Source organism: Choristoneura fumiferana, chromosome 11 (assembly GCF_025370935.1).
Source record: "Choristoneura fumiferana chromosome 11, NRCan_CFum_1, whole genome shotgun sequence".
NCBI lineage: Eukaryota > Metazoa > Arthropoda > Insecta > Lepidoptera > Tortricidae > Choristoneura > Choristoneura fumiferana.
In genome coordinates this window covers 12838176-12865403 of record NC_133482.1, presented here as the reverse complement: position 1 = coordinate 12865403, position 27228 = coordinate 12838176, and the positions used below count along the sequence as shown (strand labels likewise).

The following is a 27228-nucleotide window of genomic DNA, read 5'->3' as shown; positions in this document are numbered from 1 at the left end:
TGCCGCGATAGCAAATTTTGCTGTAGCATGTTATATCAAGGGTATTTTTTTATATATAAGAGGGGGAAAACGAGCATGCGGGTCACCTGATGGAAAGCAATCACCGCCGCCCATGGACACCTGTCAACACGAGGGGTATCACAGGTGCGTTGCCGGCCCTTCGAGAGACTGATAGTGCCTAAATGTAATATCGCGTCAAGTAATAGCGTATACAGACAAATTTATATAGCGGTGAAAAGCTACGAAAGTGAAGAACCACACGAAATAAATATACTACGAATTTTACTTTGTTCTGCACTAAAAAATAAGCTATTTAGAAATTTTAAGCTCGCGACAAAATATGTGAATAGCTACAACGAATTTATGATTTCGAGGTACACACACCTAACAAACGGTTAGTACTACCTGCCTACTAAGTGGTCAAACCATATCAGTCATTTTCCAGATTATTTTGTGCAAGTAAATGCCGACGTGTAAAGCGTCATTTTTTTCACAAAAGAAATTCATCAAATAAAGCGCACAAATCAGAAAAACTACCGATGTAAACTATTTTTCGAATGGTATTTTCATGTATGTAATTTCAAAACACACTTTATAACACTCTAATAACACCGTTGATTGAGGAAAATGCGAAAAAATATTAATATCTAATTCACACATACGATTTGTTGATAAACAACTATTTCTAAGCATTATCTAACCCAGTGACCCGTTAGCGTAATTAGAATGCTGCAATCTGATTTAATCCAATCAGCGCTTGATAATATATAATGGAATAATAAGTGCAGCGACTAAAGTTTTATTTAGCATCCGCAACGGAACATCTGTTATATGTAAGCAACGGGTTAATAGAACAGCTTCTATTAAACTAATATGCCATCTTTACAATACCAGCAAATTATGCAAAATCGAGAGACAATTTACAAACAACAAATTTATAATATAACTCGGCTACCGATAAATATATTGCCTTCGAAATTGATGATTTAGCGACTATATAATATTGTAAGTCAGCTTCTTTATTTATTTATTTTTGAGTTCATTACAAAATAGGGCATTTGATTTGTGTGACCATGAATTTGTTGAAGACGAGTTGAAAGGAGTGACGGACAAAGTTGGAGCCGTTTTAGGTAAGTATTCCATCAAGGTGGTGTACACGCCTTTGTCCAAAGTCGCGAGGCATATTAGGACACCCAAGGATGTCGTTCCCTTCCAAACACCGGGTGTTTATAGGGTTGATTGTAGTTGTGGTAGTTCCTATATCGGACAGACGAAAAGAACAATAGCTGAGAGGGTCAAGGAACACATTGCAGCTGTTAAAAATCGCCAGGTAAACAAGTCAGCCATAGCCGAGCATTCGTTGGAGTCAGGGCCAAACCACTGGATTGAGCTTCACAATCCCAAAATTCTGTCCACGGAACGTCATTTTTACTCAATGGTACGTGAAGCAGTTGAAATAAAAAAGCATAAGAATTTCAACCGGGACGATGGGTATAAGCTTTCATCTTCGTGAAATCCTGTTATTAATAAGTGTCGGCGTCGGGAAGGGATGAATGTTCGGAGGTACGATCGTGTGTCGGTGTGAAAGGGTGACTAATAAAAGTGACAAAGTGCGGGTAGTTCGTGATACGAGTGCCGGTACGAGTGATCGAGTGCGGGTAGTTCGAGGAACTCGTGCTGCTAGGCAGACTTGACACCCCACACTTCAGTCTACTCGTGACCACGGCAACTGTAACGTTGCCGAAACGTCAGGGTAAATATTACTTGTGTGTGATAAGTCCCGTTTTTGACTTTGAGTTTCACTGTCGTTATACCGTCTGCGGGGTTGCAATGCACATCTGTATAACGACCGAGTTATCGACCAATGAAACTGAGATTTTATCAGTGGTCAAAAATAAAACAGGGTAACTAACAATGAACAGTGTATTGTCAACTGACACCCGTGGGCGCCCGGTGGGAGCGCTTCTTGACCTTCTGTTGACGGCGTTTTAGGTGGCGCTGCACGCGGCTGGCGCCTTCCTTCTTCAGTTCCTCGTACTGCTTCACCAGAGCCTCTACGCGCTTCTCCGCTGAAAAAAAAGCCAACATGATAAGGTGAAGCTCAACTTTTTTGTTTGTGGCAATTGGTCACTTTGTTAGCAACCACTGTGACCAAGTAATTGATAGCAACGAGATGTATGTTGTATTTGACCAGTTTTATAATTTATAAACAGGGGTTACGTATGAATCAATTTAATGGTGCTTGAGGTTGCCAATCGTCATTTAGGATAAATGGGAATGAGAACCATAGCCCAATCTCTCATTCTGAGAGGAGGCATAGCTAGTAAGAATTCAGACAATGTTTATATAACAAACAAATAAACCATAAGAACTTACACTTATTCTTAAAGTAAGGCTTTTTCCCTTCTTTAACCGCCTCTACTTCTTTCTTTTCTTGCTCCATTGCTAACCTCTCTTGCTTTTTCATCTTGCTGGCTTTGTGTTGCTCATTAAGGCGCTGCAGTAACCGACGGAGCTTCAGTGCCTTCTCAGGGTCCGTAGTTTGCCTTAACTCTGCTCTTGTGGCATTTATGTCCTTCATTCGCATTTCAGTCAGGAAGCTGTAGTCTTCTGTAAATTGTTTCTTGTTATACTCGCCACAGAGCGGGTCGAATCTGGAAGTCAAAAGGATAATTGTAAAGAATGGCAGACGGACAATCAGACGGCCAAGTGGTTAGAGAACCTGACTATGAAGCTTGAGGTCCCGGGTTGAAATCCTGGCCGGGCCATATATTTGTATGAGTAATACGAATGTTTATTCTCGGGTCTTGGATGTTTAATTTGTATTTAAGTATGAATTTATCTATATAAGTATGTTTATCCCTTACCTAGTGTGCATAGTACAAGCTTTGCTTAGTTTGGGACTAGGTCAATCGGTATCAAGTGTCCCATGATATTACTATTTTAATTAATTGGATAATATAAATATTGTTGTTTTATGATTGTTTTCCAGTTTTTCTCACTTAGCAATATTGTCAAAATAGGTTTACTTGAGATACTAATACAAATACTAATTTAATTTTAGAAGATTTAACATGAAACTACCGTGAGACTCACTCATATTAAATATAATGACCCGGATAACTCACGTCTTAAATCGAGTTTAGCTCGACATGTTTCGGGCTAATCCGTAGCCCTTCGTCTTCGGAGCAACGCGACTCAGCGGCTGCTGCAACACGCGCACTGCGCGCCGCCGCTCTGCTCGCGCGACTACCCGACGAAACTGACATCGCCACACAACTACCCGAAGACGAAGGGCTACGGATTAGCCCGAAACATGTCGAGCTAAACTCGATTTAAGACGTGAGTTATCCGGGTCATTATATTTAATAAGATTTAACATGTTTTGAAAAAAAAAACATCACTGTATAGTTGACATTTTATAAGCTGGGGATGTAGCACTTCGGAACTGATCTGGTAAAGATAACATTGTTCTCGTTTGTTGAAGCCTACCGCTAATAACAAATCAGAACAAGTAAAAAAAATACAAACAAATAGCTACTGTCTTCTCTAAGATTGTAAAAGCTTAACTCATTTAGAAAGGCCTTTCGTCATTGTAAGCAGTACTCAGGTACGTGGTTGGTGTTGTAGTGTGTCCATTATAGAACAATGTTATCTTTACCAGATGAGTTCTGCAGTCCAAAACCCCCAGCTTATAAAATGCTAACTATATGTACAACAACATATTATCAACGGTTGAAAGGCTAATCTAAGAAACATTTTTTTAAACATATCTCAAACAACAGAGAAAAATCATCAATATGTAGTCATACATAAATAATATAGTAATATTATTATGTACCTGGGATCCCGAACCTCTTTTTCTGCCTTGTGAACTTTTGGCACATCAATCATCATTGAGACTGGTTTCTTAGAGCTCATTTCTCGTGGTCTATTCTTGTTTTCTCTCTTAAAAACTTTCATTTTAGCAGATTCTTTGTTTGCATCTTTTTTCCCAAACAGCGCTTCTTTGTACACCTTAGCCCCTATCCGCTCCTTCAATTTTTGCAACTCTTCAAATGACAAACTTGATAATTCAGACCTTATGGCAGTCTGAAAGTGAAAGAATTGGGAAGATTATCAATCATCGAGACGTAATGCCAGTCTACTTGCTTAAACTATTATTAGACATGGGTTATCTCAACTCCAAGAGGCAGTCAGTTGCACCATATCCAACTCCAATATAGGAACTGGCTTCACATATCAACTCTAATTCCTTAAACCCCTCATATGTGGGAACTAAAAAAAGTACTGAATTCTAGTCTCATCTGTTATAATGAGCACAAATTCTGCTAATTAAAAAAAAATTCAAAAAGATAGCCTCAAATTTGACACAGATCCGTGTATACAAGGGGTTAATGAATAAAGGTTCTTATGAACTATCACCAATTTCTCTGTACTGAAGGATAAACAATTTTGACTCCGTCCAGATCAGTATGGTACCAAGTCACTTCTGAAGTCATCATAATGATTCTTTTGAATTTGTGAGATACTTCAGCTCAGATTTACTATGGACGTACCGGCTCAGCACCCAAATGAACATAATGTGATCCGATTCCACATGATTGAACGCGGGCAAAGTGAGGGCTGATTCGGCAATCGCAGGCCTTAGTCGAAGTTAGTAACTCCTCAGAGTCAATAAGATTTGAAAGGATAAGGCAGGGTTTCCCAAAGTGGGGTACGGTTCGCTATTCGATGGTAGGGGGTTCGCGACAAGGTTTACGTGATGGTGGCTGCAAGACTGGCAAGATGATTAAGATTAGTTTTTGGAGTCTTTTTGTATTTTTTATTTCAACTCCAAATTTGTTACTTATTTGTTTGTTATTTGTTGTTGTTTGTTTCAGTTTGTATTTTCGTTGGCAAGACGATTCTTACCTATATTTGTTACCTTTTATTGAAATAAATAATATACATTATATCATCATGATGATTGAAATTAAAACTTAGTTTCTCCAACAGCCAGTTTTATTACTTTGTTTGGGGGGGTAGGGGTTCGCTGTCGTCTATAAACTTGTATGTGCCATAAAGGAAGTAAGAGAAGCTCTCATTGGGGCTGAAAATGCGGCTGTCCAAGCAAGGCTAGAATCACTCACCTCCACCAAGGCTACTGATTATTCACTCTGGAGGGCAACTCGTAGCATGAATCAACCGCAAAAAACTAAACCACCCTTAAAAAAACAGAGAGGGAACATGGTGCCGAACTGATGAAGAGAAAGCCAACCTGTTTGCTGAACATCTGTCACAAGTCTTTGTACCTAATAATAGAAATCCCAATATTGATGATCAAGACATAGACCTGGTAATGAATCAAGATTTCCAATTAGAACTCCCCATAAAACACATTGCTCCTTCAGAAGTTATCAAGGAAATCATTAAACTTGATAACAAGAAAGCACCTGGATTTGATCTAATAACTAAAGAGGTACTCCAAAAATTGCCAAGAAAAGCAGTAATATTCTTAACATCATTATTTAATGGGATACTAAGAACAAAGCACTACCCACAACTCTGGAAAGTGTCTCAAATAGTTATGGTTCACAAGGAGGGCAAACCAACATTTGATGTCACCTCCTATAGACCTATTAGTCTGCTTCCAGTAGTATCAAAGCTCTTTGAGAAACTTTTACTTAAGAGAATGCTCCCAATACTTGCTGAGAAATCCATAATACCTGATCACCAGTTTGGATTTCGAACAGAGCATGGTACAATCGAGCAAGTACACAGAGTGTACGAAAGTATCAGGAAATCGTTAGAAGATAAAGAGTACTGCTGTTCTGCATTTCTTGACATCAAACAGGCTTTTGATAAGGTGTGGCATAGTGGACTTTTATACAAAATTAAGCTATGGCTTCCTCACACATTGTTTGAGCTATTGAAATCATATCTGTCTGATAGAATATTCCAAATAAGGGAAGGACATAGTACATCCAAGTTCTACGACATCTTAGCAGGCGTACCACAGGGATCCGTGCTCGGGCCCATACTGTACACAATTTTTACAGCGGACCTGCCAGCGAGGCCAGGAATCACCACAGCGACGTATGCAGATGATACAGCAGTTCTAGCAAGTCACAATAACCCGTACATAGCCTCTAAAATGATACAGGACAACCTAAACGAGATACAGAGTTGGTTGAAGAAGTGGAGAGTGAATGTTAGTACAACTAAATCAGTACAGGTCACTTTCACATTGCGACAAGGGAACTGTCCGCCTATTAAGCTGGGTGAAGAGGAACTGCCCCACAAAGATACTGTAAAGTATCTAGGCATGCATCTCGATCGGAAACTAAACTGGAGACACCACATACAATCCAAAAAGAGACCAAGTGAACCTAAAAATGAGGAACATGCAGTGGCTCCTGGGGAGAAACTCTGTACTCAGCACGAATAATAAATTACTAGTGTATAAGACCATCTTAAAGCCGATATGGACCTACGGTGTACAACTCTGGGGCTCTGCTGCCTCCTCTAACATAAACATCCTACAGAGAATGCAAAACGCCATCCTAAAAAGCATCTCAAATGCTCCATGGTTTATTAAAATTTCAGAGGTTCACGAACAACTGAAAATGAACACAGTGAAGGAGGAAATAAGCTTGGTTGCTAACCGTTACAAAGAAAGACTAGAAAGGCATCCAAATCGTCTTGCTACCAGCTTAGCCAAGCCAGCTCATAAAAAGCGTCTTAAAAGATCTGCTATAATGGATTTAGTAACCAGCACAGACAGCTGAAGCGTTGATGTTGAAAGAGAAGAGGCTCCCGATGGGGATCTTCCTCGACAAGCCAATCTCACTTCAACCCATCTGCTTATAGTCTAGGGACTGATTGCAAGATAAAGAATTGGAAAAAAAAAAAAAAAAAAAAAAAAATTTGTTGTTGTTTGTTTCAGTTTGTATTTTCGTTGGCAAGACGATTCTTACCTATATTTGTTACCTTTTATTGAAATAAATAATATACATTATATCATCATGATGATTGAAATAAAAACTTAGTTTCTCAAACAGCCAGTTTTATTACTTTGTTTGGGGGGGTAGGGGTTCGCTGTCGTCTATAAACTTTAACAGGGGTATGTGGAGCCATAAGTTTGAGAAACCCTGGGATAAGGGATTCGGATCCACTTGAGTATCTGACTTTTTTGAATCTTCAGATCCCAATTTACGCATCTCTAATCCATACTAATATTATAAATGTGAAAATGTGTTTGTTTGTTTGTTTGTCCGTCTTTCGCGTCGAAACGGAGCGACGAATTAACGTGATTTTTGGCATAAAGATAGTTCATGGGCCAGAGAGTGACACAGGCTACTTTTATCCCGGAAAAATGCATAGTTTCCGAGGGAACAGCGCGCGGTAACCTAATTCCACGCGGATGAAGTCGCGGGCAAAAGCTAGTTATAAAGTAAACCTTGATAACTTACGCGTTCACCATCGTCAAGCTCGTCTTTCGCGCTTGTATCTTCATAATTTTCTTCGCCTTCACTGCTGCTCATTTTGGAAACCAAATAGAACACAAATAACGACTATCAGCAAAATTTTATAAACAGTCGCTCGCAGCTACTCGAATCGAAACAAAATAAATAAACACCAAATAAACACAAACACGTCTTGCTGGATTGGTCTGGATTTTAGGTTATAAAAATAACGTTTCGTTTGCGACACTGACTTTAGTAACAACGAAATACTGACTTTGTAAAACATACTCCCAAGTGCCAAAACGAAACGTATTGCAAAGGAATTTATGCCATACATCACATTGAAGATAAATTACACAAGGTGCTGTATACATTTATAGTGGATAATACCTTCTTGCTAGTTGTGTATCTATTAGCTAATGACATAATTATTTACAGTTGTCAATCCATGTCAATCCAACTTTTCCATCAAATCCGTATCAAAGCCTCCAATCTCAAAATAAAAGAATGAAGCAATTTTAGTACCTCTCAATACAACATTCCAATATAAAATATACGTAACAAGGTAACAAACATAAAAGCAGTTGATTTTAGCTCTAACTCTGCTTAATTATCTAATCGCAATGGATTTAGACGAAGCCATCACAATAGCCCAGTTGGACATCGACAACACCAGATTTTACTTGATGATAGGCTGGCAGGCCAAATCATTTCAGTTGTATCTTTACTCGCAGAACAACCTCTGGCATGGCAAATTCTCATCTAACAGATTAGCAGGGTTTAGCAGAAACTTGCAGATGTCTGAAGAATCCTACTATGCCAGTGTCAAGCTATGCTTATCTGAGCAGAGGGAAGATTACAATTACGAGCTGAGAGATGGATTTTTCTATTGGAAAAGAAATCTAAAAGATTATATAGTAATTGAAGGCTTCGTGCCAGTAGAGTTGGATTCCTCGCAAAGACATTCCCGGCCAGATTTAATAGAAGTCTTGATGGCTATTAACACGCAGCTAAAGTATAAAATAAGTGAAATTAAAACCAAATACGAGACGGTAAAAAAGGACTATCAAAAATGTTTGAAGGATACAGAGGAATTTCTGAATCTGAAAATTGATATGGAGAGAGCGCTCTGTGATAAATTTTTAAACACTTTAAACGTCAAAAAAGATGTGGGTACTTTGGACGTTACGGAAATCATGCGGGACAGCAACGAAACTAAAGTTACCGTGAGTATTAAAACTGAACACGCCTAAATGACTTGAGCAGTTTCTTAGCAAAAACCACTTATATTTGGCAAAACGAAAAAATATACTTGTATGTTAATCAATCCCACTAATATAATAGTTAAATGAGAAATTTTTTAAGTCGGTTTGTTACCTGTTAAACCGCTGAACCGATCTAAATGAAATTCGGTATACATAATATAGTTTGGGTCCCGGGGAAGGACGCAGAATTGTTTTTAACTTTTTATCCCGGAAAATTGCACGGTTCCTGCGGGATAGTGATATACAAATTTTACGCGAATGGAGTCGCATAGCGGGCAACAGCTAGTATTCAATAAATTGTCATTTGTGAAGATGTTGCCAATACCTACACGATTTGATGAAACGGGTTCGATAAAAAAAATTGTAAACTTATATCTAAAATATTTTTTAAGCTTTGAAGCAATATTATACTAGATCTTTATTATGTCCCGTAACTGTGATGGATGATTTATAACCCAAATACCTACATCTCACTCATACACAAAATATAGATGACTTCAACTACGACTAACAATGGTTTGCCTGTAAGGATTTGCGTGGTCATAATGTAAAATAAAGAAACCATTTTTAATGTTAACTGTTAGATAAACTAAACAAGCATCTCATTTGTTGTAGATCAAAGTTGTGCCTCAGCATTCTCGAGAACAAGCCAAAGTTTCACTTTTATGTTGAAACTCCATCGAAAACCCAAACAACGTGAAAAATGTTGATTTGTTTCACAAGACATCTGGTAGGTGCTAATTATAACATGTGCTTCGTTCTTTTTGCTAATAAATTTCTTTACGGTAAAATATGTTTGGTTTCCCAGTAGTATTTACTTGTGCTTGTATTTTTACTTCTGCTTGAGCCCTTTTTCGGCTCTCAGTATATTATAAAATAAGTCTAAATCATTCCAAATTCTAGTTTTACGGCGATACAATACAGTACAGTAAGTCTTTATTGCACACCAAATCATAGTTATCACTAATCAGTACTGAAAACACAACAGAGATTTTCTAAGGTAAGCAATAGGCGGCCTTATCGCTTCAGAGCGATCTCTTCCAGGCAACCTTTATAATGGACAGAAGTAAGGAATAAATTCTAAATCTATGACTTAAGTTCTGAGCTGGGTTCGATTCAGTGAGACGGCTAGAGTTGAAATAGTTGCCCTGTTTGTCACGTCCAGAAGCCGCTCTTGAGGCGACTTATTACTATTACTGTATAGGCGTAGTACCTCTTGCCTGTACGTAGAGGAATGAATGGAAAAAAAAGTGATATGACAGACGTCACTCTGACATTTTGATTGGACCACTTTTCGTTTCGTTCCGTTCGCACTGTCTTGTCTTGTCCTCGTCCGGCTTTGCTTTTTGTTACTTTTCGTATAATACCCAAAAAGCTGTAAATTCAATAAACAGAGTAAATGTACTTAAAATGGACTTAAATCTTGACAGTGATACTTTTTTAACAAAATTGAATATAAGAGATCGAAGTATTTACATAAAAGTTCTATGGAAACAAAACGATACAGACTTGTTTCACATCAAAATATTCGAAGCAAACGAATCTTGGTCGGGAAGGTTCTCCAATGAGTTCGCTGAGAAATACCAAGAATGCATGGACGAGACTAAAGATGAATACACGAGAAATATAAGGCTGTTTTTGACAGGGAATAGTGACGAATGTGTGTTCGATTTTACAAGAAATAACCCCGACGAGGGAACTTTTAATTGGAGAAAGACTTTTAAAGATTCGACGGCAACCAGGCTCCACGGCTCCGTTCCCCTGCACCGCGACGATGTTCCAGTATCTAAAGACACTTTAATAGACTACTTATTGGGTGAAAACAAAGGGCTACATGACACATTAGCAGACCTAACAAACAAAACAGAGACATTGACAAGAGAGTTGGACAAATGCAAAGTTGAAATGGAGAAATTCGTAGATATTAAGTCTTCACTAGAGGCCGATTTGTATTCAAAATTTGTACAGTTGTTAAACGCAAAGAAACGAAGAATTCAGCTTTTAGAAGAAAATTTGCAACAAATGTGATAAGTGATGGACGATGATGAAAAATGTTTATTGATGTTGGATGTTGGTTATGCTATAATATTTGATGAATTTATTGTTAAGTAGCTGATCACATCTGCTATGCAAAGTGTGTTAACCCTTTATTTTCCAAAATAAAAATAAAAACTGAATTTGTGTCTGTACATTTGAAATACTTGGAAAAAAATATTGAGATAAAAACCAAACTATTCTCAATAAAAATTGTGTAAAATGGTCAGTTACTCATTGTTTGCCAGCTGCCCAGTCTTTGAAGTGTAGCAGTTTTTTGGATTACAATTTAACCCTTCATGTGGAAACTAAAAAAGTACTGAATTGTAGTCTTATCTGTTTATAATAAGCACAAATTCTGTAGATTAAAAAAAGAATACCTCAAATTTGAAACAAATCTGTTTTAAGTATACAAGGGGTTAAATAAAAACTGCTACACTTCAGGCACATCAATCACAGTTACAACTCAAATACAGTTATTGGTATGGATAATGGACAATAAGACGTAATCTTATATCTTTGAACAGGCAATTCCTGTATAATTATTTCTCTAACAATTTCAATGAAATTTGGTAGGTATTTAGGGGTTTTTGGGGATGAACATTTGATCTAGCTCTTATCTCTGAGAAAACGCATGTTTTCGAGCTTTAGCCTAAGCAAAGTACTAAGCAGGTACTTCAATATTAATTGCTGTATTAACCTCATAAGGCCCAAAACAATACTAATTAATGAAAAGAAGAAACAAATTGTTAAAATAACTTATTTATTTGCGTAGGAAACATTTGAACTTAGAACATTTAGCATTAGTAGCTTCGTCCAAAAAGGACGATAGACTTGGGTTTGTTGTTGCATGCTGGGTGGATGCAGCGGTCTGATGCTGTCAGCTCGCGGGGCTGCTTGAAGGGTATGCAGAGAGACTTGGCACCCATCGCTGGGGCTTTTACATCTGTTGTATCATCATCATCGGTCCTGTGGGAAATATTAACCGAGAGTTGTATGGCAGTGGGTACATAGGCCTAAGGCTGAGGCTCCACCGAGGCAGAGCGGAGAGGAGATGTGTCGGTATCAACCAATCATATTAGTTGAATCCACATCTCATCTCTGTCTCATTCTCCGGCTCAGTGGATCCGCAGCCTAACCCACGACTTCGCACCCGTAAAGTATTAAGTCAAGCAATTGAATTTAATTTCTGGAAATTCCCGCATGAATGTTGCCATATCCTGAAATTTCAATTTAAATGGCAGATCTGATACTAGACGCGAGCGAAGCCGCAATTAGGTATAGGTAGTAGCGGGCTGTTTTCCGCAACTCGACGACTTCGTGCGCCTATTTTGCGGCTGTATTCATGCCAGCTTAGCTCCTGGAAAAAGCCTAGCCGACCCTTAACGTTGCCGAAAACTTCCTGGAGTGACCCTGTAGACCCAAGGTCTAGTGCCCTGTAGCCACACCAGAACATTCCAGAAGGATGTGGTAAAGGCTGGTGCTTTATACTCGTAGGCTGACTTGACTATACCTGGCGCTGTCGTTCTTGATGTTATCTTCGCACGGTATCTCGCAACAGAACGGCGCCAGTAAGATGTGCTTGCGTTCCAGGGCGGACGTGAACTCCTCCCACTTGCTAACCAGCGATAGACGCTCGTCGCGCTCTTTTGTTGCCCTGTGAATGAAAATGAAAAGAATGTTTATTCCATCAATTTTTTTTTAATGAACTATAAGAACTTCTTTGCTCTCCCGCGACCTTATGATAGTTCAGTTTATGCAAAATATGCGTGTTCATGCAGTTCCTCCACCTCCACACTGTAAGAACACGCACAAATCACACAAAACCTTCTATCGCCACCACCACACTACACTGACGCGTTTCGAACTCAACCAGAGATCATCTTCAGAGCAACACAACCGTACACCATGCTACCAGAAGTTAGATGGCAGATATTGACGCACTCAAAATATATTTGTAACATTACATTCAACCCATTATCTAGCAAATAAAACCATTTCATTTCAAACATCTGCTGTGTCTTACTTTTCAAACATCTCATTGTGCGTTCGCTCCAGCAACGCCCCAAGGTCCTTGGTAGCGGATTCGCGTTTGAAGGTCAACTTCTCGCCCGTTAATCTCCGCACAGCGACCAACTCGCCCTTCGCCAAGTCTTTGGGACCGAGCTCCACGCGGATTGGAACGCCCTGTGTGAAAGAAAAAAAAAACATTTATTTATTATTTTTTTCAGTAGCAGGGTCGTAAAAACCGAGAATAGGTTATATTGAAAATTAAAAATGTGGTTCTTAATATATAAGTTAATGTGTCTTCTTCAATAATTACTTATTCTTAAATGTTTATTAATGGTTTTTAAAGAAAATAAAAGCATAACTATTGGAGTAGACACATTAACTTATATATAAGAACAGTTCTATCAGACCACATTTTTAATTTTCATTCAATTTTTATGGAATACTCGAGAAAAACTAACAAAAGTGAAACGTTGCCAGCTCAGCAGGCATAAACGCTCTTAAACAGAGCTTAAAAGCCTTCAAAATCTTACCTTCAGCTCCCAATGGTTGAACTTCCACCCGGGTGAGTAATTGTCTCTGTAGTCGCCTTCGGCCCTTATGTCGCTAGCCACCAGTTCGTCCACTAGGGCTTTGCACTGGTCCATGAGCTTCTCTCTTTCGGGGCCGGCCGTGGCCGCGGTGATGCCGCAAGGTACTACTACCACTTGGATGTCGGCGACGCGCGGGGGCAGCACTAGGCCGCGGTCGTCGCCGTGCACCAGGATCATCACGCCTGCGGTCAAAATGAGGTGAAATGAAAGCGTACCTAAAATAAGTTTCTGTTAAAAAAAAAAACATTTTTCACTTATGCTCATAAAGTTCGTGTTTATGCTGGATCTAAGCGACATAAAATGACTTTTTATGCTCGAGTGCATAAAGTAAAATCTTCGTCTAAGACCAAGGTAATCAGGTGTCAAAAGCCACGAAACACCTTCCTTTTTTAGTATGTAAGAGTGTGTAATAAGGTTGTCTTATTTTTTATTGTATTTTTTTTCTTTTTGCTGTGCCGAAATTTGGCGAATAAATTTATTCTTTTTTTTTCTTAAACAAAAAAGTTTCTTCATATTTTTTTAATAATTTTTAGTTCGTATAAAACTAAAAGTCCATCAAATCAATCAAAATAAATCAATAAAACTAAAAAAAATATATATATAATGCATGAAAGTATATTGAAAGTGAACAATTGTTTCCAATGTTTCTATTTAATTTCCTCGCAATCTAAGTGAAAAGAAGAGTGTAAAACTCGAGCATTAAACCCATTTTCCCCTCGACGTCTATCCACCTTCGCGGTACCGGCTCGTGTGGCTATATGAACGCCTTGGGTAAAATGGCTCGTTTTATGCTCTTGTTGTACAATCTACTATTTAATATAAGCTTCTTTGCTGACTATACTTCTTGTTGACTGTACTTGCATTGTCATCCATCTTACATGTTGTATACCAAATTTCAATTCAATCCGACTGGAAGTTTTGCGAGATTCGACCCAACAACAACAAACAGGGTAAGTTATATAAAATATACACGGTGCTATGCTACTCGCCAGTTCTGTTAGCTTGAACTTGGCTGGACACGTTGCCGCGTGTCTAGATTTAACTTACTTGTAAATGCTGAGTTTTTATAAAAGGGCGGTTCTTCTTAACCTAAAAAAGTCTTAGAGAAAGTGTGATGGGATAATATTGTATTTTGTTTCCTTCGTCACGATAATTCGGTGATATCGGATTTAAAAACCAGCCAAGAAAGTGTCAGACACGCCCAATATAGGGTTCCGTAGCCATTCCAAAAAAATTAAGTAATATTTTTCTAAGGATTTCGTATTTTATACGGAATCTTCGAAGTTTAGGTTTATTTTATACCTTAGGCTGCTATTTACTCTTAGATTACTAGAGGGGGGGAGGTGCCGTTATAGTTTTCCTTGTAAGTTTGATATACTTACCACCATCCTGAATTTTTTCAAATTTTTACACCCACCGGTTTAGATTTTAGAAGGGGGGGGGGGTGCTCGATTATAATGAAAATTGAATATTTCACAAACAAATCACTGAATCGAAAAAACGTCTTAGCAAACCCCTAATGATTTTAAAAGACCTATCCAACGATACCCCACACTATAGGGTTGGATGAGAAAAAAAAATCACCACCACTTTAAAATACGTCTATGGGAGGTACACTAAAAAATTGTTTACTGTATCATTTTGTCGGCATAGTTTACATATATATTCGAGAAAAATAACAGCTTTCTAGCATTGATAGTCCCTGAGCAAAGCCGTGGACGGACAGACAGACAGACAGACATGGCGAAACTATAAGGGTTCCGTTTTTGCCATTTTGGCTCCGGAACCCTAAAAACATCGTGCAATTTAGAGTTGTTATTAGTAAATATTGCATATTATTGTAAATTTGAAGATACCGTGATATTATCTGTAGTGTATCCTCACTAATACTATACATGTTATGCGAAAGTAAACTGCTGAACCGATTTAGATATCGGTCTTCCAAAACAAAATTCCGAATTAAAGTAAGCTGAGTAATATAATAAAGTTAGTTTACTCACCGATGGTACGCGTAGTCAGTCCCCAAGAATTCTGGAAGACATACTTCTTCTCTTGGGTGTCGGGGTCGTCGTACACGATCTCGAACATTTTTGAGAAGTTCTGGCCCAAGTGGTGACTCGTCGCTCCCTAAACATAACAGGATAAGTGTGTTAAAGAAATCAGTTTCAACACAAGATTTTTTGTTGACTGTACCCGTATTATCATTGTGGGAAGAGGCTAAAATAGAAAGATCTCTCTTCAGGCAGATGGTAGCGACACGTGGCGACACTAAGCGCCATCTAGTGAGCAAATATACAAACTCCAAATCCTACGTCGCTCCATCGAAGTCAACTCGGACACATTTACAACTTCCGACGCTCTGCCTTCGGACTTCAAACCTCTATTGTAGCCTCTTCCCACATGCACCCTACTAATATTATAAATGCGGAAGTTTGTGATTGAGTATGTTTGTTACTCCTTGACGCTGAAACGGCTGGACGGCTTTAGATGAAATTTTGTATGTAGATAGCTGGACATCTGGAATTAAGCGTAGGCTACTTTTTATTCCGATATTCCCACGGGATAGGGATAAAATCTCGAAACAACAACCGCTGGGTTTAGAGTCATGAAATTTGACATGATGTCAATGAAAACCACGACTTAATTTTTGGAAATTCCCACGGGAATTTTTTAAAATCCCAAAATTTCAATTCAGCTGCTGGAGCTAATGATTTACGTGTGCGAAGCCGAGGGTGAACACTATAGTGTTAAATAAAAGCTCTTAAACAATGTTCGGCCCGATATACTCACAGTGTAACATTTGGTCAGTCAGCTATGTAAGTTTTATTATTCATTCCCGAGCTGAGTAGGTACCATCAGCCAAATATGTGGTCTACCACCCTAAAGTTGATAATCGTTTGCATGTCATAAAACAATAATGCCAATAGACGTGTCTGTCAACTTGAAAGTTCGACTTTAGCGACATATCAATTTGATAGGAACTTGGTTAAAAATTGATAGACCACTTATTTAGCTGATGGTACAAGTTTTTTTTTAATGTATGAATTCAGTTTTTCTTGTTATTAAAATCGATGACATGGTTCCTAAGAACATATCTTATAGTTTCAAACTTTCCCATACCTACTGACCGATCTAAATATTACACCCTTTCCCCTTCGGACTTCGGTCCTCATGCATAACATCCAACTGGAGAGAGATCTCTATTGGAGCCTCTTCCTACATGCATGTTAAATAAACATGCATGTAGGAAGCATGCATGCATGGAGGATGCATGTTAAGCTTGTTAAAAATGTTCGGCCACTCAATGCAGACCCTAGCGGAGCCCTACCTGAATGCCGCGGCCGCTCGCAGGCACGAAGGCCTCCACAGTGGTCGTGTAGTCGCCGCCGGCGAACTTTTCCTTCTCAGTTTTGCGCCCCTTGATGACAGGGATGGCTAAGAATTCTTCGTACACGCGCGCGTATAGATCTAAAAGTAAGACAAGAACAAAGCTAGAAATTTAAGAATAGCATTTTTATAAAATGCCACATAAGATGCCAATATGGACAATTATTTTGCTTGTGCGAAGTTTGAAGCAAACAAATAAAGATAGAAACGAAGCGAAACTACATAAATGAGTGTAAAAAAACCGGCCAAGAGCGTGTCGGACACGCCCAAGATAGGGTTCCGTAGCCATTACGAAAAAAAACAAGTGATATTATGTGCGTTATAACACAATTAAAACACTTACTACAGTCTTATAATCTATTACCAGAAAAAGAGCGTGTACCTATCTTCACGGCACTTCCGTCCTTTTCTTGAGAAGCGCAGTTTTTCGGCAATAACTCAAAAACGGTATATCCGATCATGTTGAAACCAATTTTCGTTGAAAGTATTTATTAAGCGTTACCTTTCCATATTTTTTGGACAAACGGTTTACAAGATAGAGGGGGGGGGGGACAATTTTTGCTACTTTGGGAGCGATTATTTCCGGAAATCTTCACTTAATCAAAAAAGTTTTTGAGAAACCTTACTATCTTTTCAAAAGAGCTGTCGAACTATGTGCCACACGTTGATGCGAGTTAATTTAACTACAAAACTAAATAGCGGCTTTGACAAGATATCTGTACTCCAAATTTCATTGATATACATCTTGTTTTCGAGTAAAATTTCTGTGGCATACGGACGGACAGACGGACAGACGGACAGACAGATGGACTTGACGAAACTATAAGGGTTCCGTTTTTGCCATTTTGGCTCCGGAACCCTAAAAAGGGCCTTGGAGTGTTTAGGGCTAGGAATCACATTTTAAAAGTAGTCTTGTGGTAATTGGTGCGACTGTGGTAGCGACTTTTCTATTACTGAACGATCTTGTTGTTGCTGAGCAATTTTTGGTATCCTCTGCACTTACTTGATGTGGTATACAGGTTAAGAGCGTTTATACCTGCTGAGCTGGCAACGTTGCATTTTTGTTAGTTTTTCTCGATTATTCCATAAAAATTGAATGAAAATGTATAATGTTGTCTGATAGAACCCTTCTTAATATATAAGTTAATGTGTCTTCTCCAATAATTATTCGTAAAAGACTTTAATATTCCTTAAAAAAGAATTAATGTTTATGACAGGTTTTAAAAAAAAATGAAAGTCAATAACGAATAATTATTGGAGTAGACACATTAACTTATATATTAAGAAGGGTTCTATCAGACAACATTATACATTTTCATTCAATTTTTATGGAATAATCGAGAAAAACTAACAAAAATGCAACGTTGCCAGCTCAGCAGGTATAAACCCTCTTAATTGCTGGTTACTTAAAAATTATATAAAGAAGATAGTTACCGAGTATTTGCAGCACCTCCTTGGAAGCTTCCTCGAAGGTGCGGTAGGCGGTGTGTCCCTCCTGCCAGAGGAACTCGCGCGTGCGCAGGAACGGCTGCGGCTGCTTAAACTCCCACCTCTGAAGAGGATAAAGTACTTTAAGCATCAAATTACACATTAATACCAGTCAATATTTGACTCAACCTCAAACTTGGTATCGACAAAATTATATTAGCAAAGTTTTTAATAATCACATGAGTGTTGGGTATTCGCAACAGACGCTAACTAATTAAAGTATTAGAAGATTGCTTCTTATTTGGTAATATAATTTTGTCAGGCGTCTATTTAAACATATTTTAACGCATTCACTGCCACCGACGCACATATGCGTTTTCCAAACTTCGCCCAGTGCCGCTGTCATAATTATTCATACATTTTGAACGCACATGTGCGTCGGAGGCACCTGTGGAAGTCAGTTGGCAGTAAATGCGTTAAGGTTATCAGGCTGTGGGTTGCACCCCTACAAAGTTTCTGGTAATGAAGAATGTAAAAAAATTGAGTTTTACAGTATGACAAATTTGATGTGAAATTTTATGCCGTTTGATACGTGATATTTTCCAAAGCGCCCAATATCCAAATGTCATAGTTGGGAATCGTTCTTACCTGTGTTAGTATCATAATTTTTATAAAAAAAATCTTTTAGCCTTTACACTAAACGAAGGTCTGGCTACCACTAACTCTGGCTCTATATGGGAACATAATGTCGAAAGAAGGCAGGCACATTGCTTCGGTATTGTGAACCTGTTAAATAAATGATAATATTTTACTTACAACAACATTGTTCCACTGGTTCAGCTTGATGGGAAGGTCTCTATGGCTCTGCAGCCATTTGGCGTACGCGGGGTACATGACAGTTTCTGAAGTGGGCCGCACGGCGATGTGTTCAGCCAACTCTGAGGATCCGGAGTGGGTGACCCAGGCCACTTCCGGCGCGAAGTCGGCTATGTGCGTCTTTTCACGCTCCAGTGCGGCCTTGAGAATAGAAGGAAGCATAAGTAATTCGTTTTTTAGCTTGTACTTTTTTCATCCATATGTACTTATTTTTTAACGGGAAACACAATGTTAGTTGAAGTCGGTATAATCGTAAAGCTTAGGAATATTACTTTCGTTCTAGTTTAAGGCAACTATTGTAAACGTCAAACATTCAAATGGTCCAGACGGCATTTGAACATACATATGTAAGTTCCTGCCAGCAAAAGAAGCTTGTACTATAAACGTTTTTTTTATATTATTAAAACTTGTATTATTCAACAACTAATTACGTTCTAAACATATCTCTCATTATCTGGTTGAGTTCGAAACGCGTCAGTGTGGTGTGGTGGTGGGAAAAAATGGGTTTGTGTGATTTGTGTTCTTACAGTGTGTAGGTGGAGGAACTGCATGAACACACATTTCTTGCGTAAACTTAGCCATCATAAGGTAGCAGGTGAGCAAAGTAATTCTTTTAGGGGCTGTTTCACCATCCATTGATTAGTGTTAAGTGACGGTTAAATGTGATGCCGTCTCCGTCTATTCGAACAAAACAAATAGAGACGGCATCACATTTAACCGTAACTTAACACTAATCAATAGATGGTGAAACAGCCCCTTAGTGTATTGATATCCTAACCCTTACCTCTGCAAAGTAACGCCTGATTCAATAAACTCTCATAATTCCTTATTTTTAAACAAACCTTGGAAACGAAAATGGGGAAGTAACAGTCTTTAACGCCGAGCTTCTTGAAGTTCTTGGAGAGGAACTCCTTGATCACCTCCCAGATGCTGTACGACCACGGCCGGAAGATGTAGCACCCGGATATGTCGTAGTACTCTATCATTTCCGCTGAAAAATAATAATAAGCCGAATGAGATCCTCAGTTACATTTAGAAATGAAGAAATCCATACCACAGTTTTACAGCGTACGTTCCACTAAACGCCCGCAACGATTGTAACAACATCTGACCCTATACTACGAAGTACAAAATTCGAACTTAGTGTCTTGCCGTCCCGTTGACGCTCATATTATTTAATACGAGAGTGAGAGGGACAGCGCCACACGAACTTCGATTTTTGAATTCCGTTGTAGCCCCCCCGTTATCGTTCTACCTAGTTATATAACGTTAAAAAACAGGATAACTTTTTCCACCATTTTACAACTTTCGTTACAACTTGTTAGATGTTTTAAACGCTCCCACATTGGTATAAAAAATGAATTAAAATAATTGATTTAATTTAATTTGTTATTGTGACTTTTAAATCAAATTTAGACTACTTTGACTACTGAATTGACTAATTGAATAAAGGAATTTGTAGTATAAAAATGTTATATAACACCATAGAAAAATTAAGATATTTTAATTTGTGGTATAACATAGTTATTTAACCTCCTAACGCCCAAGTCAAATTTTTGATTTATGAACATCAAACTTTGTCATTTATGATAGTTTGATGTTCAAATTACAATAAGTCCTTTATAAAGGACTTAGGGCGTTAGGAGGATAAGATAACAATGTTTAACATTTGTTACAATTTGTTATACAATATTATAAAAAAAATGTTTTATAACATTACACAACACTTTATAACACCAGTGTGGGAGCACCATTAGCGATTACTTCGTCAACTTACACTTGGTTATGACCTGCGAGTACCATTCAGACAGGTCAGTGTCCTTGCTGGCCTCAAGTCCGAGCCGGGTCACTTTCTTGACGGCCGACCCGGAATCCTCCTTAGGCGGCTTAGGAGACTGCAAATAATAAAGGTAAAAGATCAAGAATAGTTTACAAGAGGCAATGGAATATTCGACAGAGTTTCCCAACCTTTATTTCACCGAAACTCCCCGAACTAAAAATAATATTTTCATGCCCCCTTAACTTTTTTAATCCCACAGGAACCATACATTATTTCGGGATAAAAGGTAGCCTATATGGCATATATATAGTACGTATAAGTCGTACAAACTTTCGCATTTATAATATTAGTCAAATAAGACTAGGATTTCATCACGCACCTGTTCTTTGGGCTTCTCTTTCTTTTCCTTCGGCTTGTCCTTTTTCTCTTTGGGCTTGGACTCGCGCGGTGCCGCGGGCGCGACGTACGGCGAACCAGTCTCCGATTGGTACTTCGCTTTTAGTTCTAGAAGCTTCTTTACTTCTGCGTCTATCGCGGCCTGGAACAAAATTGATAAAATGAATTGATTTTCCATGTAACATCATTATTTTTCTTTTAGCCCTTTCGAACCCAGCCGCTACGATCGTGCGGGTTAGTTACATTTGAATTTGAATTTGACATGGATTGTACATAAGGTCCACTGTCATAACTTCTGCATTTGAATTTTGAACTTGACATAAAATTTACATAAAGTCCATTGCCATAATTCTTTTCATACTTGGCTGGGTTCGAAAGGGTTAGAAAGGGCGTGTGGTAGGTAGGTAACTGTGTTAGGTAAATGTGTTAGGTAACTGTGGTAGGTGCCTGTGGCAGGTAACTGTAGTAGGTAACTGTGGTAGTCATTCTAGTAGATCACAGCGGTAGATCACTGTGGTAGGTAACTGTGGTAAGTAACTGTGGCAAGGTAAATGTGGTATGTTTCCCAGATACCAAGGTTTTCCATAACCGAGAGAGTCTTACAATCATTCCCTACTCGGGCGCAACCCCTCACCAGAGGCGTAGCGTGGGTATCAGCCGTCCGGAGCGGAAGAATATTTTCTGCCCTCTTATTTAGGATACTCATTCTAATCGGTCCGAAGCGTAGACCTGTGCGACATTTTTTTTCGTTATGGAATTATCATCATCATCCCAGCCCATACACGTCCCACTGCTGGGCACAGGGCTCCTCTCAGAATGAGAACACTTGGGGCGTAGGTCCCACGCGGGCCCAGTGCGGATTAGGAACTTCATACATACCATTAAATTTTTATAGTATTTTGCCGCCACCTAAATAGGACGCGCGGGGCGGTGATAAGTCCTTTTTGTGGTATGTTGACTCAAAAATTACAATTTACAAAATTTCAAAGTTTTTAAAGAGCCACATTTTTTCTTGCCAAAAATTAATAGTACATGCATAAATAAAGTTTGGAACTAAAGAGCACCTTCACATCCCAAGAGCCGCATGAGGCTCGCTAGCCGCAGGTTGCCGACCCCTGCCCTAGAATTGTAGTACTAGGGCTTACCTTGTCAGCTTTCTTCGCTTTGAGGTCGCGCACGACTTCACCCTGCTTCGCGACTTCGGCGGCGAGCGCGACCGCTTTCTCGTCACCTCCGTTCATGGTTATCTGGGTATGATGATTTCAGTCAAAATTTCATAAACTATTAAGGGCCGCCACATAAACTCGGAATTCCGTTTCGGAATTTCGGAAAATTCCGATTTGGGATTTCGAGCGCAGAAAGTAAATTATTACAAATCGAATGGACCTACCACACACAAACACTAGTTTTCCGTCCCAAGTTTTCTCCGATTCAGAATTCCGTATGGTGCATGGTGGCCCTGTGCTGATTCCAAATCGGAATTCCGAGTGTACCTACCTATGTGGCCGCCCTTACTATGAAATGGAGGAGTCAATAAAAACATCAGTGCGTTCCTCCTCTTTATATAGTAATAGAGACTTCAGCCTCTTGCTATTCTGTTCGGTTTTTTGATTCAGTTAAAAATAGCACGTGAATTTGATGAGATGAATATGGGAAAAAGCATGACAAACGTGATAAACCACCAAAACAAATCTTGACCTGAATTATTAGTTGTTTTATCAAATGTACTTAAAGGTAAAAACCAAAATTATATGACTAGTCCATAGAGAAAAAATCCAAGGTAAGCAATAGGCGGCCTTATCGCTTCAAAGCGATGTCTTCCAGGCAACCTTGATAATAGACAGTAGTAAGAAAAACAAATTAATTTCATTTTCTATATACAGTCACCAGCACCAATATCTGACAGAATAAGCGTTCTTAAATATCTGTCGCGACTCTATTTCTGGGGCCGGAAGGACGTGTCAGATATTAATGCTGGTGACTGTACCAAAAAAATTTTTTCTCTCATAAACCACAAACACTTTGTCATACTGAAACCAACTGGTTGAGTGTACCTCAGTCTTGACTGGAGCAGCAGCCGGAGCGACGGCGTTGACAGTCCACGGTGTACCCGTCAAAGTCTTGTACTGTTCTTTGAGGCTTAACAGACTCTTAACCTAGAAACAACAAAATCATCAATATAAACATTACATCTAGCAGTTGAATTAAAAGGAAAAACACCCGAGTTTCGTGTTTCAAAACTTAAGAGGTAGAGTAGAGTTTGGAATTTCATCCTGATCCCGTGTATACACTCTTGACAGAGTTATGCGTTGGATGGATATCAGTAGTGAACCTCCATGACGACTTTCTTGAGAAAATAGCGTGGTGGTTGATTCTTGCCTTCAGCGCCGCAGAGCAGGGGGGCTACTACGAAATTCGAAATTCGTATCGTACCGTCCCTATCACTCACGTATTAAATAATATTATCGTCAGCGGGACTGCAAGATACGAATTTTGAATTTTGCACTTCGTAGTAAAGGGCTTGGAGTCCGGAGTTCATAGTTGGCAATATAGCGGCCCACTTACGTAGCACGGTGTAGGATGAGATCAGAAAGCGGTGTTAAGGCGCGGCCACATCGACGCTCGTTTCCAACGTCAAATCTAGTCACGTGACATGTAGCGATAAAGCTGAAAATATTGAGCATTATCGCTGAAAAAAAAAACTTCTTCAATTTCAGCAAAAACACTCTGTTTTTTTTTTCATTCACTCCAATTTCTTTTACTTGTACCACTGCCACTACTAAATGAGACTAACCAAGATCATTTCTGCAAGTAGCCATCTTGTCGCTGCTGCTCGACGCGGCGACTAATCGCTACTTTTTTGAGTCGCGGGAAATTCAAAATCACATTCAAAATGGGGTCACGTGACCAGATTTATCGCTGCAAACGAGCGACGAGCGACAATATGGCACCTTATGGTACGTTCCACTAAACGCCCGCAACGATTGTAACAACATCTGACCCTCCCTATATACATACGAAGTGCAAAATTCGAACTTCGTATCTTGCCGTGCCACTAACGCTAATATTACTTAATACGAGAGTGAGAGGGACGGTACGACACGAAGTTCGATTTTCGAATTTCGTGGTAAAGGAGTGCCACCAGAGTTGAAGTCGCGTACACAAGAACATGTCATGTAATGACAACGGGATTTTGACATTTATACTCATTCATTTCATTCATTCTCCTTTAGTCTAGTTCTTCATGTAGCTGTGTGTGTAATCATTCACTTCAACTATCGTCGCACCACCTATACCTAGCCCCCCTGATTGTTAACCTTTACATACTTATTTCTATTAAATTAAAAACAAATATGAATAATTCTTACTTCAGCATCAATGACGAGCTTCGCCGCCTTATCGGTCTTCAATTTTCGTATCTTGTCGCCCTGTACTGTGATCTGCTGTAACACGGCGGCCACTTGAGAGCCGTCGGACGCTGGGGCGGTAGCGGCAGCTTGAGCGGTAGCGGACGCCTGGGCTGGAGCGGGCGCGGGGCTGGAGGAGGGTTTCCAGTCCTTTAAAATCAAAATAACAGAATTAAAAAAAATTGATCGCCAACAGATTTTGACCCCGCACCACCGGGAATCCGAAAAACCAGCTGAAAATCGTAATTGCTTGCATACCCGAACAGCAGCGTATTTTTTGGCTGGTTGTTCAAATTCCTGGTGGTCTAGTTGGTATATGTAAACCTACAGGAGGTGCGGGCTCCAATTCCGTCTGGCGATCCCAAAATCTTTTTCGTTTCCAACCGCATAGCCAACAAAATCTAAGATTTAATAAAATAACTATGTTTTTTTTACGCAATGCGTTCAAATATTTTCAATCATTTACTGAAATATTCTGGGATAATTTAAAAGCAACTAATATAAAACAATAAACCAACCTCCTCTCTAGTCAAAGTAATAAATTAAAAAGAACAATTTATAATCTAAAGGCACTGGCTGCAAGCACTGACTGATTCGATAACCGCTAACGTGCCATGACTATTTACACAACTGTTACCGCATATTGGGTCATGTTGTGACGTAATAAAAACTACAATAGATTAAACTAAAATCCATTGCTGTTCATTTTAGTTGAATTCCTTGACACGAGCTTAAGACTCAAGGTCATATCGATTTTATTTTTTATTTTATGCTTTTTTTTTTAATAAACCTTTTTCCGCATAACCAAAACTATGCCTTGTATCTGGGGGCACTGTAGTGCCCCCGCCAAGTCGAGCAAAAAAGCGGCACGGCCGTAAGTACCATCTCGAAGCAGTTCAGGCCATTAGTTAGTTTAAAACAAACATTTGTTGATCTTTACGTTACAATATTTTTTTAAATAAGATTTAGCTAAAAATATAATTTTAACATAAGCTTCTTTACTAACGGGATTTGATTATGACATTCTGCGGGAACTCAAAACAAAATAACACAAGTCAATTTGACTACTGGAGGTGAGTAAAATTTCACTATTAATTGCATAAGAAGTTCGTAAAAAGCCAATTTATTTACGTTGCAGGAAGTGGTCAAAACCAGAGATTTAACATCTACGGACTTGAAATTTTCTAGCTTATAGATCGATGAATAAGAAGACTTGTTTTAACTAGAGAGATATCTTACTTGGCCGGTGGCAGCTTTGTACTTGGCCTTGAGCTCGAGTAGTGTCTTGACAGCAGCGTCGACAGTGGCCTTGTCGGACTTGGCGGCTTTTAACGAGCGCACCAACTCGCCCTGCTTGGCCACGTCATCGCTCAGCTTGGCCGCGTCGCCAGACGCCGCGGGGGCTGGGGCAGCGGCCGGGGTTACACCAGGCTTCCAGTCCTACATGTTAATTAGAGCTGATACACGCATAAAAGCTACCCGATCTCCAAAAGCGAAATTAAGTAACTAAACCGTTACTTGGCAAATACTTGACATAGGTAGCTCAAGCGAAAGTGTCAAGATGGTTTATTTTATGCTAAGCTAACTTTTTGTCCTTAAGCACTAGACTTCATAACCTAAAAGGGATCAGTTCGCCTTTGTACTCTTCGTGTTTTGTTTTTTTTTTATATTATTTTTGTATTTTATCTAATACTTTTAAACGAGCAATTCTTGTATATTTACAAATAAATATATATATATAATCAGAATCGCGGAAACGGCTCCAACGATTTCGATGACATTTAGTATGTTGGGGTTTTCGGGAATGACAAATCGATCTATCTTGGTCTTATTTCTGGGAAAACGCTTATTATCGAGTTTTAGCGGTAGTTTACATACATACATACATACTTCACGGGCACTGGAGCTCCAACAAAGAACAACGTAACCTATCCATATTTGGGCCTGTGAGAATAGTCTTAGGGTGTACTTCGATCAAGAACGATACATAGAATATAATTATAGAGCAATCACGCAGATTTATTATCATTTGATTTAGCATTATAGCGTGTTTTTAGTATTTTAAATTATTATATTATTATTAATTCGATCAAACAAAGATATTTATAAATAGAGATTTTACGACTGGATGGCCAAGTGGTTAGAGAACCTGGGTCTTGGTTTTTTTTTTAATATGTATTTATCTATATAAGTATGTTTATCCGTTGCCGTTTGGGACTAGGTCAATTGGTGTCAAGTGTCCCATGATATTTATTTTATTTTATTTTATATCACATAAAATAACAGGAACTTAACATTGAGTCGTATGAAACGGGTCCTAAATATATTAAATTTCTCAGTATACTTACTTGGCCAGTAGCAGTTTTGTACTTGGCTCTAAGGTCGAGTAAGGTCTTGACAGCTGCGTCAACAGTGGCCTTGTCAGACTTGGCGGCTTTTAGTGAGCGCACCAACTCGCCCTGCTTGGCCACGTCGTCGCCCAGCTTGGCCGAGTCACCAGACGCTGCGGGAGCGGGGGCCGCGGCAGGGGCTGCGCCAGGCTTCCAATCCTAGTGATTCGTGAGTATTAATATAGCATACTGATGGGTATACTAGATCAAATAT

The 27228-nt window shown here is 39.1% G+C and overlaps 4 protein-coding genes across 5 annotated transcripts in view; 2 read left to right on the top strand and 2 right to left on the bottom strand.

Moving 5' to 3' along the window:
* Positions 1-1905: 1905 nt before the first annotated feature.
* LOC141432823 (ribosomal RNA processing protein 36 homolog) lies at positions 1906-7692 on the bottom strand. The gene is made up of 4 exons (XM_074094614.1): positions 7455-7692; positions 3842-4092; positions 2377-2654; positions 1906-2069 (listed from the first exon to the last, which is right to left on the bottom strand). Exons 1-4 carry the CDS (start codon positions 7524-7526, stop codon positions 1930-1932), a joined length of 741 nt encoding a protein of 246 aa, XP_073950715.1. The 5' UTR covers positions 7527-7692; the 3' UTR covers positions 1906-1929.
* A 193-nt stretch (positions 7693-7885) lies between these two features.
* Positions 7886-9506, top strand: LOC141432825 (uncharacterized). The gene is made up of 2 exons (XM_074094615.1): positions 7886-8674; positions 9329-9506. Exons 1-2 carry the CDS (start codon positions 8072-8074, stop codon positions 9383-9385), a joined length of 660 nt encoding a protein of 219 aa, XP_073950716.1. The 5' UTR covers positions 7886-8071; the 3' UTR covers positions 9386-9506.
* Positions 9507-9996: 490 nt separating this feature from the next.
* LOC141432827 (uncharacterized) lies at positions 9997-10890 on the top strand. The gene has a single exon (XM_074094617.1). The coding sequence runs from the start codon at positions 10124-10126 to the stop codon at positions 10739-10741; it is 618 nt and encodes a 205-aa protein (XP_073950718.1). The 5' UTR covers positions 9997-10123; the 3' UTR covers positions 10742-10890.
* A 600-nt stretch (positions 10891-11490) lies between these two features.
* Positions 11491-27228, bottom strand: part of GluProRS (Glutamyl-prolyl-tRNA synthetase) — a 64870-nt gene continuing 49132 nt past the window's right edge. Inside the window, exons 16-31 of one of the 2 annotated variants that reach the window (XM_074094600.1) lie at positions 26973-27173; positions 25864-26064; positions 24586-24774; positions 23272-23373; positions 22363-22464; positions 21201-21359; positions 20819-20936; positions 19884-20032; positions 18982-19182; positions 18172-18289; positions 16679-16818; positions 15351-15477; positions 13291-13532; positions 12774-12934; positions 12261-12404; positions 11491-11716 (exon numbers count right to left, since the gene is read on the bottom strand). In XM_074094600.1, the coding sequence (XP_073950701.1) occupies positions 11551-11716; positions 12261-12404; positions 12774-12934; positions 13291-13532; positions 15351-15477; positions 16679-16818; positions 18172-18289; positions 18982-19182; positions 19884-20032; positions 20819-20936; positions 21201-21359; positions 22363-22464; positions 23272-23373; positions 24586-24774; positions 25864-26064; positions 26973-27173 (2520 nt within the window). In that variant the 3' untranslated portion in view covers positions 11491-11550. The remainder of the gene's footprint in view (positions 11717-12260; positions 12405-12773; positions 12935-13290; positions 13533-15350; positions 15478-16678; positions 16819-18171; positions 18290-18981; positions 19183-19883; positions 20033-20818; positions 20937-21200; positions 21360-22362; positions 22465-23271; positions 23374-24585; positions 24775-25863; positions 26065-26972; positions 27174-27228) is intronic. The other variant, XM_074094601.1, reaches the window with a different exon arrangement.

Excerpts from the sequence above, each read along its gene's own strand:
- LOC141432823 (XM_074094614.1), bottom strand. The coding sequence starts at position 7,526 with ATGAGCAGCAGTGAAGGCGAAGAAAATTATGAAGATACAAGCGCGAAA. Across the intron at positions 4,093-7,454 it reads AGCTTGACGATGGTGAACGC|ACTGCCATAAGGTCTGAATT; the intron begins GTAAGTTATCAA and ends TTTCACTTTCAG. Across the intron at positions 2,070-2,376 it reads GCCTTACTTTAAGAATAAGT|CGGAGAAGCGCGTAGAGGCT; the intron begins GTAAGTTCTTAT and ends CTTTTTTTTCAG.
- LOC141432825 (XM_074094615.1), top strand. The coding sequence starts at position 8,072 with ATGGATTTAGACGAAGCCATCACAATAGCCCAGTTGGACATCGACAAC. Across the intron at positions 8,675-9,328 it reads GCAACGAAACTAAAGTTACC|ATCAAAGTTGTGCCTCAGCA; the intron begins GTGAGTATTAAA and ends CATTTGTTGTAG.
- LOC141432827 (XM_074094617.1), top strand. The coding sequence starts at position 10,124 with ATGGACTTAAATCTTGACAGTGATACTTTTTTAACAAAATTGAATATA.